At 40.0% G+C, this 14,801-nt stretch overlaps 1 protein-coding gene across 5 annotated transcripts in view; it reads right to left on the reverse strand.

Moving 5' to 3' along the window:
* coro1ca (coronin, actin binding protein, 1Ca) overlaps positions 1-14,478 on the reverse strand; it is a 49,877-nt gene extending 35,399 nt beyond the window's left edge. Inside the window, exons 1-2 of one of the 5 annotated variants that reach the window (XM_017451919.3) lie at positions 14,361-14,478; positions 9,321-11,919 (exon numbers count right to left, since the gene is read on the reverse strand). In XM_017451919.3, coding sequence (XP_017307408.1) covers positions 9,321-11,913 — 2,593 coding nt within the window. In that variant the 5' untranslated portion in view covers positions 11,914-11,919; positions 14,361-14,478. Of the gene's footprint in view, positions 1-4,505; positions 4,646-8,445; positions 8,604-9,320; positions 11,920-14,360 lie in introns of those variants that run through there. The other 4 variants (XM_017451922.3, XM_017451923.3, XM_017451924.3 and 1 more) reach the window with 4 other exon arrangements.
* Between the last annotated feature and the right edge of the window lie 323 nt (positions 14,479-14,801).

Below are 14,801 nucleotides of genomic sequence, written 5' to 3' on the forward strand. Positions count from 1 at the left end.
GGCCATCTTGGAATATACTCATCCTTATCCAGAGGACATAAAATGGAATACTGCTTGCTCCAAGACCTTATTTTAACCTTCCACTTCATCATCAAGAGCAAGCGCCAAGTTCCAGGATGGTCTCTTTTTAAGTCCACCAACTCCTGGGCGTAGAATAAGAGACGGACGCTTCCTCCACAGCTAGTATGTGGTATGTGTGGCGATCTCATCAGTTCCTGAATTTAGTAGCACACAATGGAAGCTTTGTAAGTACTGTAGCATCACTGACCTGCAGGGATGTGGGGAGTTGTGAGCGGCTGTCCTTTAACGAAGAGCCAACCAAGTCTGTTATTCTCCTTATGAGAAAACTTCAACCAAATACTAAAATGGTTTACGACGAAAGAAGGTTAGGGTGTTGTCACACTGAAACCCAGATATTATTGGCATACCTTTACCAGTAACGTTGAGCTTTTGCATCATTGGAAGGATCAATGCATTTGGTGGATTTTTTTTTTTTTTTTAAAGTTTAGTTCATCACGTCTTCTCTCTTATACCCCATTAAGAAATGGCAGAATTCCAGCTCATAAACGAGTACAGTCTGCAAGAGTCCCATTCATTAGACACATAAGCTTCCTTGGCACGAATGGCCAACGGATCCTTTATTTCTGAATCACTAATTCCAGACCCCCACTTTTTTTTTTTTTTTTTTTAACTTTAGGCTTTCCTCCTGGTCCTGTAGTTTTAATGTTTCAAATCATTCACCTTAAAACAGTTTCAGAATGTCTTTTCTGGTAACGTACTGGCTTCTGTTCACACAAGTGCTTCCAAGAACTAGATGAAGTCTTGACCTAGTCGATTTCCAGGGATTTCTTCTCTGGAACAAGTTTAAACTTAACCTAAGTATGAATGCATATGTATTCATTTATTATTCCTAACTTTGGATTTGGGAAGCATGTAGTGCCCAATAGATAATCTATGCACAGAGAAGTACGGAACGCATTAAAGATTTCTAAAGAGTTCTCGGTCTTACTGTGTACAAGACGTGCAGCCATCACTGGTCAGCATGTGTTGGCTTTTTTTTTCTTTCAGTGCTATAAAAACCTCAGTGCATTGTTCTGCTCTGACATAACTCTGAGCAAGGAAGAGAGAGAGAGCGAGAGAGAAGCAGGAGAGGCTCTCACTTGCATTCATAGAAAGCCAGAACGCCTTCTTTAATTTCACTTTGGGCTCAGACAGTTTTACCACCATACATGGTTATGTTTAAGCAGCCCAAGCATATTTCCCCTTACACTTATGCCATAGTGCTTCAACCACTATGAAATCTATAAAGATTGAGTACTGGAACGAGATCGTCAGTAAAGAAGCCCTAACTGCTCCCTAGCTCCTCATAAACTGATGTTATGAACATGCTGGCATTATGGCCACTTAATGGTATTAATCAGCCTAGATCCAAGAACTAGCCATGTCTCAATTAATGAGTCACAAAGTCTGATATTGTGGACGCTTCAAAATATCCTCCATACTTCCATAATATGTTCAATATGCCTTGGGAGATAGTATTTTAATCAGGTTTTTTTTAGTCTATAAAAGGTTCCCCAATCAAATGGTAGTATGAAGATTATTAAGTAAGTAGTAAAACACTTCTATAACATGCGGTTATAGAAAAATAATCAAAGACGGGATGGTGTGGTGCTTGATTATTTTCCTAACACAACACATCCCAAACTGATTTATTGATCAATACAATATTTGCCAACAATTATATAATACTTTTTATGCATTAAAGTTTAATGAGACACGTGAGCTCCTGTTATATCTTTGATTATAGTAGCTATAAACAGTTGTTCCCTCAGCAGTCTCTTGCTGTCTGTCTGTCTCAGTCTGTCTCTATAAAAATAGAGCTTGTCATGGCTATCAAGAAAGCAAAAGGCCTGAAGCATAAACGAGACAGCTATACCTCAGATTCTACCAAAGCGTTGATACTGGAGACTCTTTCCAAAAATGCTGAATAAACAGCTCTCAGAAAACCATATCAACAATAACAATCACACACATCAACACCTTTTGGCCAAACAGAATCATGAATTTAACAATGCTGTGTTATGTGGCATATGTCCTGTCATGTTGGCCTATTTTGATTGTAATCTCAAACTTTAATTTAACTGTGTCTTATAGGTAACATTTCATTTAGTGTTTTCAGGTTTAAAACGTTGAAAATAAGACACACAGGCAACAATTCAAACTGGTTGCACAAAGAGAATCTTGAATGATGCAACTGTGAATAAGGGACAAACTAAAGAACCCATCAGGGTGCGAGATGGAAGCCCCCTCCCCCCCAAGACTGTAATAGTGTGATAATGGCACAAAAGCATGACAAAGGGTAAGGCAGTGAAATGAAAATGCAATAATTTGCACTTGTATGACAACCTGGCACGATTCCAAAGCAGGTTTTCCCACAATATTTGTAATACGGTCGATAATTGTTTTTATTTCTTTTTAAATATACTTTTACACAGACTCCTCATAAACAGCCACAGACTTCCTTTATAGCTTGCCAGCCTAGACCCATGAGCCATCCAACATATAAAACTAGTCATTCAGAATTGCCCGATTTATTTATTTATTTTCAATCTAAAATGGTTGAAACATGACTCTTCTTATTCCTAAAAACAGCTCACTGTGTCAGTGTTATTCATCTCAGCCACAAGCAAATAGCTTTGATTTTAAGGGAGGAGCTCAGGTTCAGACTGACTCATCTTGTGTCAACGGTGTCTCTATAATTAACCCGATCATCAAGTATGGAGTTGGTAGTTTCAGGCGGCTCATAAAAAAAAAAAATCCTCATCTTTCACCAGCACTTTAAAAAAATAAAAATAAATTTTTTTTTAAAAAATAAAAAAATAAATAAAACACCCTCACGTTCAACTCTACTGCCCAAACACAATCATGTTATTACTAGGGATGCATCAAGACCAAATGTTTCAGAGTATGACTACATGTTTTTGGTACTCAATACCACTTACTGATACTGAAATGTGTAACCTACTTAGTGTTAAGCAATCAGGGACATCATGGAAAATTTTTTATTTAGCTCTGTTGAGTTTTCTGTTCAAGACATTTAATACTATATCTTTAATAGAGTGTGTGAGGACGGCCAACCGGCACGTGCAGAGCAGTATCAATGAGCTTGGCCATTAAAAATGAGTGAAAGGTGCCTATAAATTTCACCTTGACTCATGGGCAAAGTGTAGGAAGTCTGCGTGTCTCAGTGCTCGCAGTACTTAAGTGCTCTCCCATGTGACCGTTTCTCTGCACGCTCACTTCACGTCTCAAACACCTTTGTGTGCATATAATTCATGGTGGCTTGCGTTTATTTTGAAGGACCATGCTAGCTGATACTGCTCGGTGTTCTCGGGTCGGCCGTAAATGCCATAAGATGCTTCATCAGGTTACTTATATTATGGGAAAATGCTGTAGTCCCTCATCTATCTATTTTCACAGCGCACAATATGCAGTCTGCTTTGATTGCAATCTTTAATCGTGCAATACGTCCAGATGGCTGTAATTTTGTGTCATCTGTTCATAGCACAACAGCGTAAACTATGATTACGTCACATCATATGTTATTGGATACTGTTACCAGAGCATGATACCCCAATACCAGTAACTGGATAAATGCATTCATAGTTATCACAGAAAAGTCATTCAGAGCAATGGAAATGCCAGAAACAATGAGAAATATGAGAAATGTGTATTAATCCCAAATCCAGACCCGCCAACCCCCGAAGATGAATTATCACCATTACCGTTCTTTGTAAAGTGTTAGATTTGAGAACTGGCCCAAACATTACTAATGTGAGATGTGTGGGGAAGGGGGCGGGGCTTCCAGAGTGTCCATTAATTTCGCCGATAACCATAAAATTGATCATTCCAGATTCATGTGTCGATTGGCTCATCTGCCGTTTTTATTATGAAGACTAGTCTTTTGCCACATTTCTGATTGACGATTCGTTCTGGCATTATCTGAGGTTAAAATGTGGAAGGTTACACAACATTCACAAAAGGATGGCAGGTCTGCAAGTCCTGCCTTTCGTCACTGACAACATGAAAAAAAGTAACTTAATTGAAGTCTGTGACGGAACAGTGCAGGAATCCCAGCTAAAGCAAGTTCAAGTGCCGATTTCTACTGCAGCAATAAGTAAAATGGCCCATTGGGATATGACTCAATGTGGCTGGATGGCAGGGCTGCAGTTTGTCAAACATTTTGCGAAAGATATCATCTTTTCCACAGAGCCCTTATACCGATACCATTTCTGCCTCGCCTGAAAAGGAAGTAAAAAAAAAAAAAACGTTCCCGCAAATGCAGATAATACACATAAAACACCTTCATCTATCAAACCATTGTATGCAACTCTACCGATCACATAAATGCCAATAACTAACTAACTATGTAAACTCAAAAAGGTTTAATGGTACTTTTAATGCTAATCAATAGGTTTAAGAGTACTTGAGTGGTAATTCCAAACCTGACATGTTTGGGCAGACCAAAACACCACGACTTGACTGTTCTGGCTCAGCGACTGCTGCTTAGACCAGGCCAAATCAAACAAACGCAGGCTGTGATGAGACTCTTTTTAAGCACGCCTCCACTCTGCTGCAATACTCGCTGTAAAACAGGATTCATTTTCAATCATAAGGGCTCACGAAAGATGCGCAAGGCACAGCAAACAGGCTGTGGTATATAAAACAGTGTGTTTCAGAAATTTCACACAGACTTCACAAGTTTATCATTAAAGTGCAGACTAAGTTTGCAAACATTAGCTATAATAGGAATAAAACAATCACACATCATTACAGGAAAATGTGGCTTAATACAAAGTCGAGATACTTTTACCACTACAAAGTTGAATATTTTCATTTAGCAGCATGTCTTGAAGCATTATATTTGTATTGTCCCACAACAGTATAGTAATGATTACACTTATTTATTTATTTATTAAAGAACAGCACATCATACTTTTTTTTAATCATTTTATAGAAACATTTAATATTGTGGACTGTCCACAAAACAAGTTGGTTCCTAATATCACTTGTGTTATTAAAAGCTATAAAAGTCATTCCCTCACCAGACTCTTTATTTCCTCTCCTGAAGTAAATACAACAAAAAAAATGTAGCTTATGTTCCAGAGAAACCGCAAACTCCTCCGCCTCTAAGGACTATTCCATGCTTGTAAAGTTAGTTTTACCTCTGACTTTTACAAAAGCACCAACAATGGCAGCTTGCATTTATATTTAAATATTATGACACAGATATTATATTTATTTATTAACACCTGTATATCATTAAACAACCTGTGTTGGTGGTTACTACAGTAACAGCAATGTGATTTGCCTCGAAAACTTGCAGCTTTTTATTGTTACCATTTGTTACTAAAATGCTGTTAAATCTGTTGCACAAGAGCCCAGGAGGCAGAACGAAACAAGTGCATACCAGTATCTAACTGAATTTTTGTTTGTTTATTAAAATATAACTAACTGGAAATTAATTCATTACACTGATAAAAAAAAAAAAACAGGCACTACTATAACTGCTTCGCTGCGTCTCAACATGTCTCGATTGTAAATGCAGCATTTCCTGTTTTATGTTGGATGTTCTTGGAGAAATATGTCATTTCGTGTGATGTAGTCAGATTTTACGATCGCTGGCAACGCTTATAGTTACAATGCAGTTGTTGGGTTGCTGAACCACATTTTGTCGTTTCAACCAAATCTGACAGCCTTGCATGAATCCTTTTTGACCTGAACGCAGTGCCTCCCAAAATACCTGCTGCCCCACAAGAACAATGAATACAATATAACAACATTGTAGATCGTGGTCAAATTTTACGCATTTATCACGGCATGAAAATTGTATATCGACACATGCCACACTCAGACGATGATGCAGTCATAGTACGTCCTATTTGACAAGACTCCTCAAAGGAGGTTGTAACTGTCCAATGGTCACCAAATGGTTTGCATGAGCATATTAGGCAACAATCTTGCAGAACATTTTACTCACTCAGTCACTCGCACACACCCTAGATTGCATCCTTCCCAGTCTCACAGCCACTTCCTTAAATCCTACATCTAATTTTACCCAGCCGACCCATTTCCCACCTAGCACAAAGACACGAGTCCAAGAATACACACCACACAGACGCACCACACACAATCAGTGACCCGAACTGATGCATGTTGACATCCTACCAAAACATGGCCATATTAAGATTCATCTCTATGACACAACCACTTTTATTTGTCTGATAATTAAAATTCATTCGCCTATCCATCTTCAGTAAGAGTTTTATCCTGGTCAGGGATATGGCTGGATCTGGAGTCTGTCCCAAGAACACTGGGTACAAGGCCAGAATACAGTCTAGTCCATCACAGGGCACCATGCACACACACTTATTTACTCCTAGGGGCAATTTAGTGTAGCTAATCCACCTAGAAAATAATTTTTGGAGGTGGGAGGAAACCAGAGAACCCAGAGGAAACCTACAAAGACACTGGGAGAACTGGTGAAATTCCACACGGAAGGTAACCCAATTTAGTGCAGCTAATCCAGCTAGAAAATACTTTTTTGGAGATAGGAGGAAACCAGAGAACCCAGAGGAAAGCTACAGAGGAAACACTGTACATGGAGGAAACACTTCTTAGCCGATTGATCACTTTTGAGACAAATTCCAGCAAACCTTTACCCTTTATTTATAATGTTAAGACAGTGCTGGCTTTTAGCATAAAATCCTCACCACAGAGACCAAACAAACAAACAAATTTTGTGATAGTTTGGAAGTCCTTCTTTCCCTTATCCCCACAGCTCTGTGCGTGTGTATGAGGAATTTCCCAGGCCGTGTATCAAATCCCTGCTCTCGGCTACGTCATCGACAAGGCGAACTGACAAGCCGGAAATGCGGGCAACCAAGGAAACCGCCACGTTTCACGACACCGCTTCACGACAGTGTCACACTGGTCGCTGTGGCTACATCTGAAACCGCACAATGCCGGACTGAACAGGCCTACTAAATGGTATATAGTAACTGTACAGCTGCTCTATTTAGTACAATAGTGCAGTTTCGAGTACACACACACACACACACACACAGAGAGAGAAAGAAAGAAAAAGAGAGACAGAGAGCTCGCGCTCCAAAACCAAGGAGTGGCTAGCGTGAATGAAGTGAATATAGTCTAAAACACAGCCCACACACTGGGTGAGTCGTAAACGACATAAACGGGAGAGTAAATGTTCACTTTTAAAGCTGCACAAAAAAAATAGTAGCTTACAAACTGAATAAACCGACAAAAAAACTACGAACTGAGCGCGCGTGCGAGCAAACGGGTAAAGAGGCGCGCGCATTTTCGCAGCCTTGCTTTTATCCCCCTCAATTTCCGCCAAATGAGCTCAGTGCACCCAGATAGCACCACTATCAGCCCACACTTAAGCTTCCCATCCACCCGCTTTCAGCAAGCCAGGACATGTAGCTGATCCACCTCAGCGTGTTTCAACACACAGCTAACACCACACAAATACCCCTCATCTATCTGATCACCTTTATTTCACAATTCCTCCAACAGCTCGAGGTCTTTCCTGTCACACAGATTCCATATGGGTGAGGCTCCGACCCTGCCGACTTACAGTATTAGTACAACAGCAAAAGTGGGAAAATTATTTATTTTATTTTTTTAATCCCACAAGGAGCATTCAGTAAGGACTAAATTACCTGCATTACCACAGGAGAACTAACCGAAAATACTCTTACAACGGTGCCAGTTAGGCAAAACTACACCAACAGGAAAGACCAGTGTGACCAACTTGTGTGTTTCTTCATGCACATTTGCATGTAGAGGGAAAAGTAGCGATCGAGCACTAGCATATTCACAAGCACTGTTCATAGTAAACATGATTTGTAAAAAATGATCGCTGAATTTAAATACTGATCAAGTACTCTATGAGGAAGATGTTAGAGATTTAGTTGGGGATATTTGGTCAACAAAAAAAAAAAAAAAAACGCCCCATTTGCAGCACAAATCTGAATGAAGTCTGAACAGCAGAAGTGTGTTCCTTAAATAAATAAATAAAATTAACACAAACACACACAACTCACCAAACCACAGAATTACAAATCAAGACTGGGTGTAAATTAAATAAATAAATAAATAAATAAACAAACAAACCTGGGCCCTCATGCATCAGCTACTCTGTGCAATAAACAGTCTGACAGCACAGCTGTGGCTTCTCAAATCTGCTGGACATTTATTTATTTTTTTCTTACAAAACCAATTTAACGGGAAAAGTCAGTCACACTGAAGAGACATCTCACGGAGCAGTCATGGCCTGTAAATCGGTGCAACTTTGTGCAGATCAGCTGCTACAATCTTATCAATAAGTCTGCACGAAAACAACAATCCAGTAACAAAGCTTACCTACTCAGCTAGAGCAGAAGAAAAAAATCCCTGACCAGCGGTTTGTAATAATATGTACAGCTTCAGTGTCCTTTCCAGCGGTGCCCCGTGCACTTGAGCGTGTTTCTGCCTTTAGCGCGTCTGACTCGCCTTCCCGAGCCTACAGGCCGGAAACCACGCCTATTCCTACATGCCCCGCCCCACAGTGCCATAATTGGAAATACTGACCATCTGAATTCCCAATCCCAACCCGCGCTGCTAGTAGCCCCGCCCACTTAGAAGTGTAAATTCTAGGTAAACAAAAAAATAAAGCTATAATAATGTAAATATCAGACGTGATGTTTTATTTAAAATAATCTAATGATTCGTGATCTGTAAAAGGTTATACTCCGTAATTAAACCAAGCCTCACTGGTGGAACTGTAGAAAGTGTCGAAACGAATGCATTTCATTGTATTCAAAAAAATATCGTAGTTTGTAGTTTTGTATTTTTTTGTATTGTGATTTTATTTCATGCCATATGTGGGCAGGTCACACATCCGGTACCGTACGTGACGTTAGTTCACTTTTCCCACAAGATGGCACCATAATGCAGGTTCCCAAATGCAGGGTTTGCAAACCAAACAGCAGGGTAACACTTTGGGACTGCTCTGTGATCAGTTTCTGCTCAGAACACAGTTCCATCTACTACTGGGAGGCATATCTTATAATGTTTTAATAGTTCATTAAGATGCTTTCATGAAGGGATTAATATATTCTGACACCAATATCCTCCCACCGCCCACCCCCACCATTTAGTCAGAACAACTATAACAACCCGAGCAAACATGACAAGTTACACTGCTAAACATTTCCATCGTTTCAGAAGGCATGTGCTCCAAAAAAGAAGAGTCTTACCTTTCTTCACTGAAGGTTTTCTTTCCAGACCTTTATCCAGTGACTTTTTTGGCAAGTCGAATGCTGCCTTCATCTGCGCCACTTTGACACTTTGTGCGGTGTCCAAGACCACATCAGCTTTAGCCTCTGCAGGTTTGGTCCACTCCTTCATCTTCTCATGCAGCTGGATGGTTTCTTTTATTAGGTCAGACACAGGCTTGCCTTTTGGAGGGTTTTCTGCTTTTTCCTTTGCTGGGACACCACCCTGATGAGATACAGGAGTCTGATCATTCCTCGTTCCAATGCTTTGATCAGTTTGGCTTAGCATAGTAGTGGCACGGTCTGACGCGAGAGACTGTCCAACGGATTGCGGTGTAAGATTGTTTTGTCCTGTATTGTGTTGCATACAGCACACTTGCGGGGAAATTTGCACATCTAGAGAAGTGGCGGAATTATCTCTCCCAGGGTTCTGTGATACAGGACTCCCACATCCATCCTTGACAGGACCAGTGAAAGCTTTTATGGGTTCTTCAATGCAAAGCTTTGTCTCATTTGTCATATTCTTTAGTTCATGGCTCTCCATAGATTTTGAAATTTCAGTCAAAGGTACACAAGTCTCAGAGTCTACATGTGACAGCAGTGGCCTGCCCTCTTCACGACCTGCAGTGCTCTCTGAGACAGAGATGAGCTTGGAGTTAGAAATGGATACTGATGCTTCCTGATGAATATCAGTAACCGAAGTGAGGTTTTTGTCAACACTCTGGTTGTCTCGGTCCCTCTTTGATGAGGTCATCTCTCCAAAGGATTTGCCTTGATCTTTCTCTAACATTACAGTTGATCGTTCCTCCAAAATTTTCTCTGTTGCCATAGTGTTTCCCTTGTCCCTGTCTTGGGTGGAAAACATAATTTTGCCTGATAGTTCGCTTTCTAATTCTGTAGCTTTATCCCAAAGCATGTCTGGATTTCTCATTTCTTTCTCCCTAACAAGAGCATCTTTAGATTCCATGGATGCATTCAAGGCCAGATGGGGATCCATTTCACCCATAATGCCCTGTGTCATGTCAGGGAGTGACAGCATCTCTGACTGTCTGGTCACCACTTCCAAAAACCGCTCAGGAATTTTCTCAGTTTGGACATTGGCTGTTTCTTTTGGGGGATAATAATCTACTCTATCTCCTTGTTCAAGAGGGAATTCTTCAGTCGCCTTATGTGCTCCTCCTGCATCGCATGATATGTCAGTTTTTCTCTCTGCATTATTCTCCAGGTCTGGCAGAGACAAGTACCTCTCCTCTTCCTGCAGCTCTTCAAAACTTGACATGGTTGGACCTCTGTACATTGTAAGGCCCAAAGATGCCATCACTGAAGAATCTGGGATAGTCATGCTCTTATCTGTTGTATCACTACTCTCTATATTACTACCTGCAGCCTGGTATTTTTCTTTTTTTCCAAAGTTATCCCTGATTTTGCGCTCCACTATGGTGGCGAAATCGCAGACATCTCCACTGTTCGGTAATAACATCTCTGTTGTTTTAAGCTCCGCTCTATCCGACAGATCAAAGGTCATTGCAAGAGATGGTATCTTTGTTCCATATATTTGTTCTGATATTGCTACATGCTCCGGTACTCCTGAACTACTCGGTTCACTAGAAATGATCTTCTCCTGGCATTCAGATTTGGTTGATCTCCATTTTAATGGTAGGTTGTCCCTAAAAGAAGTAAAAAGTGATAATTTTCCTCTGTCTTCATCAGCCAAGCTTGGTTCACAGGACTTTAGGATGGCAGTAGGTCCATCTTGGCATGGTGGAATTTCTCCAGGTAAATTCTTTTGTAATAGAGCATTCATTGTGTCTACATTGTTCTTCTCTGTGGCTCTGGTTGGTGCCTCAGATCTTGGAAGAGGCATTTCAAATGGAAAATGATCGTAATGTAAATCCTCTGTGACAATTAAGGTGTTGATGCCTGGAAGAGCCACAGTATCAGTCATGCTGCTTCCATCTTGTTTCTTAAGGCTGCCTGTAACCTCTGAAGTGACACTCTTCTCCTCATTGACTGATGATTTGGATTGTTGAAAATGAACATTCTCCACTCCACTAGATGAGTCCCATGCAAGGTCCTGGATGTTGTCCTTATGAATTACCTTCCATTCATGACTGTCATTCGCTGAGTTTTCCAGGTCCATCCTGTTGTTCCTTTCTGCCACAGCTATGCACTCTGGTTTTGAAGAGCCGGCCACTTCAGTGTTCAACGTGCCTCTCTTAGTGACTCTAATATTGTTCAGCTTCTGCAAACCTCGAACTTTGGTCCTGCCTCCCTCGCCCTCTCCTCTTTCTTTTCCTCCCTCTCTTTCTCCATCCCCTCCCTGTATCCATTCCCAGTCTATAGGAGGGGCTCCTTTTTTGCGAGAACAAGTATCCAGCTTCAGAGTAGGTGATGCTGGCTCTATGCCTGGGCTCACATCCAGCCTTTCCCTAACCAGTCCAGCTTCATCCTCCACCTCTCTGCAGGTCACCTCGCTTGCGTTTCCTTCCTTCTTGCTACCCCCTGGGTCTGGGCTGGGTTCCTTTTCCTCCAGTGTCCCCTGTTGCTCTCCAACCCTAGCTTGGTTCTGTCCCATTTCATTCTGTGGAAAGAAATTGTGTTATTACTGCTCTTTCATGCAAGTTGCAAATGATGCCATGGGTTTGGCATGCAGGTTTTGTAAGTCCATATCTTGCACAGGGCTGAGCTTTCTCCACTCCTCCACACTCACTCCCATTCTGCATTGTTGTATCTCTGCAGTGTTGGCTAACCATATCAATTTCATATTTCTTTCTTAGAATGTGGAAATCGTTCCTCTAGATATCATCAAACACTCATGTTCATTTAAGCTCTCTTCTTTCTAGCCCTCTATTTATTTATTTTTCTTTCTTTCTCATGAATGCATTTTAGAAAGCAGTGCACAGATTTCTGTTGTTAAACTTAGGCAACATTTCCTCTAACTGCTTGACTTATACAGCAGTGATGTGAATGTTTGTGGCAAGTGCGAGTCTTGTGATCGCTGCATTTAAGAAGGGTCATTGGTTATGTGGACAACAACGTCACCAGGAAAGTGGCAAATGAGAGTCACAAGTTTTCACTGGAGATCTTAACAGTGAAGCTGTTAATGGTACTAACAGACACAAGATTCCAGCTCTAGGCAATATGGTGTTGTAGTGTTACATAAGAGCTGAAGTATAAAAGTAAAGACTTTTCCCATAACTGTCTTTCTATCATCTGTGTATCTGAACACAGAGATGGAATTTGTCTGAAAGTCGGAATAGGGCTTGGCATTCATATTATTTGTAGATGTCATTGGGTTCACACAATAAACCTCGTTTAGTTGTAATATAAACAAAGTAGAGAGTTAAGGACCTGTTATGGACCTGTACAGTTTAGTTTTTGGTCAGCGAATCATCACAAGTTGAATCACAATGGGAAAACTAAACTGCGTGTTGATTTGAATGGATTGGATCAAAATCCTCTGTGCTATAAATGTATTCTTGAATTTATCTTGCTTATAGAGAGAACACAGTCATTTTATTTTTGCTTGAGAAAGCGCTCGACTCTCAGACACAACCACTCCACACACTTATGATGAGGAGAATAAGGAGGACAAGGAAAACAAGAAAAACATGTAATGTGTAAGGATTGTGACGTACATTGACTTTAACCTACAGCAGGGAGTTTGTGTACTCTTTTGAAATCTTTTCTTCCTCATTAGTACCATTTCCCCAAAAGCTCCATTCACTATGAGTGGTTTATTTTAGTCTTCTTATCTGTACTTACTAACCTGTGTGAATGGGAAAGGCATCCATCACTTGTGTTATTTTAGAGTCAACCCTTCATTTAGACAGATTATTTCATCCCTGGGGGTTAAGATATCAGTCTATTACAGCTTGCTGTGGTAAATCTAATACTTACATTTTCCACATCTGCAAATGCTGAAGGTCTTAGAGGCTGCATCAATAGTAATATATTTACCAGATACTATGGTACAATGCTGAGAAAGAGAGACACACTGGAACAGGAATGCCTCAATGACTCAAATACAATAGGCAATGTTCTAGACTGTCAATGTGTTTCCTGTCCCTGTGCCTCCCGATTCTCTTATACACACACCCAAACTTGTCAAATTTGGTCCATGATGGTTCATTTAAAGGTTTATAAAATGGATAGTGTGTATATCATAGGCTCACCCCCCAAAAGGGACACAGTTTGTGAGACAGTAATCCTGTAGGAATTAACACTGAAAGCAAAATACTGCAAAATAAATAAATAAAATAACAAATAAAAAACAAATCAGGAACATGTCTTCTAAGTACTTATTACTCAAAATAAATCTAGCATCTAAGACACTGAGTTTACATGACATCATTTTATTTACAAGAATACTTTTATGATTTTACTTCAAACCCAAATATGGCTAAAATCTATGCAAAGGCAGCCTCCATTTGCTTTTTTATTATTATTTTTAATTTTAATTTTTATTTTATTTTTTAAAGTTTATACTCACAGCATAAAAATGAAGAGTTTATTCTTAAATTAAAGTGAGTACAATCCAGGCAGCAAGCTTTGTGTCATGCTAACTGGAGCATTTATTTTTAGCAGTGCTAGCATGTTTACATGTTTTGGAGCTGGTGCTAGTCAGCAAAAACACTGAAGTATCAGTGTAGCACTCCGTAAATTCTGTGCCTTATTTCATGTATTTGTAGATTATTTGTTAACTTTTGAGAGAGAAAAAAAACTTACAAAAAATTACATCTGCAGTCTGCAAGGCCAATCTCTTATCCTGAAGTACCACAACTGTCCCATTGTCCTGCTGTCTTCACCCAGGCTTAAGGCAAATCACCTGATCGTCTTGTGCCTGCATGATTTTCTCCTTCCACATGCAGTTTGGGAACTAAAGCTACTTGCTACTGTTGTAAGCAAGCTAATATTTTCATAGTGAAACAAACTCAATAGAAAGAATCAAAAACAAATTTTGGAGAATGGATACCTAAATAATGTAATGATGCCTATCAAAATTGTGTGTGTGTCACTCACCGCTGAGCACCATAGATTTCTATAACCGAGCTGCTCTCTTCACCAGGACAAGACGAGTCTTTGTTGGACTTGCGGTCCAAGTTCCTGGTACTCTTCTTCTTCTTCTTCTTCAAAACTTTGTCGTCGAAAGAGCTTTTTATTGCTCTCCTGTACTGTGATGTCACGGCCCACTTTTACTTAATGAAATAAGTTACTCCTCTTCCACTGTGAATTAGTGAAGATGAGAGCTGGACAGAGCCGAGGACAAAGAGTTGCTGTCGACTACTATCAGATGCCTTTCTCAGGAATTTATGGGCAAAATTTGATTCTTGATTAGTTGGTACTGATGGGAAATGTAATTTAACACACACTCTCATTAAAAAAAAAAAACAGTACTAAACTGTACCATTGCTTATTGCTGGAGGGGTACACTAATCTTTTGTACCTTTAATATGTAAATTT

This window comes from Ictalurus punctatus, chromosome 22, assembly GCF_001660625.3.
Source record: "Ictalurus punctatus breed USDA103 chromosome 22, Coco_2.0, whole genome shotgun sequence".
Lineage (NCBI taxonomy): Eukaryota > Metazoa > Chordata > Actinopteri > Siluriformes > Ictaluridae > Ictalurus > Ictalurus punctatus.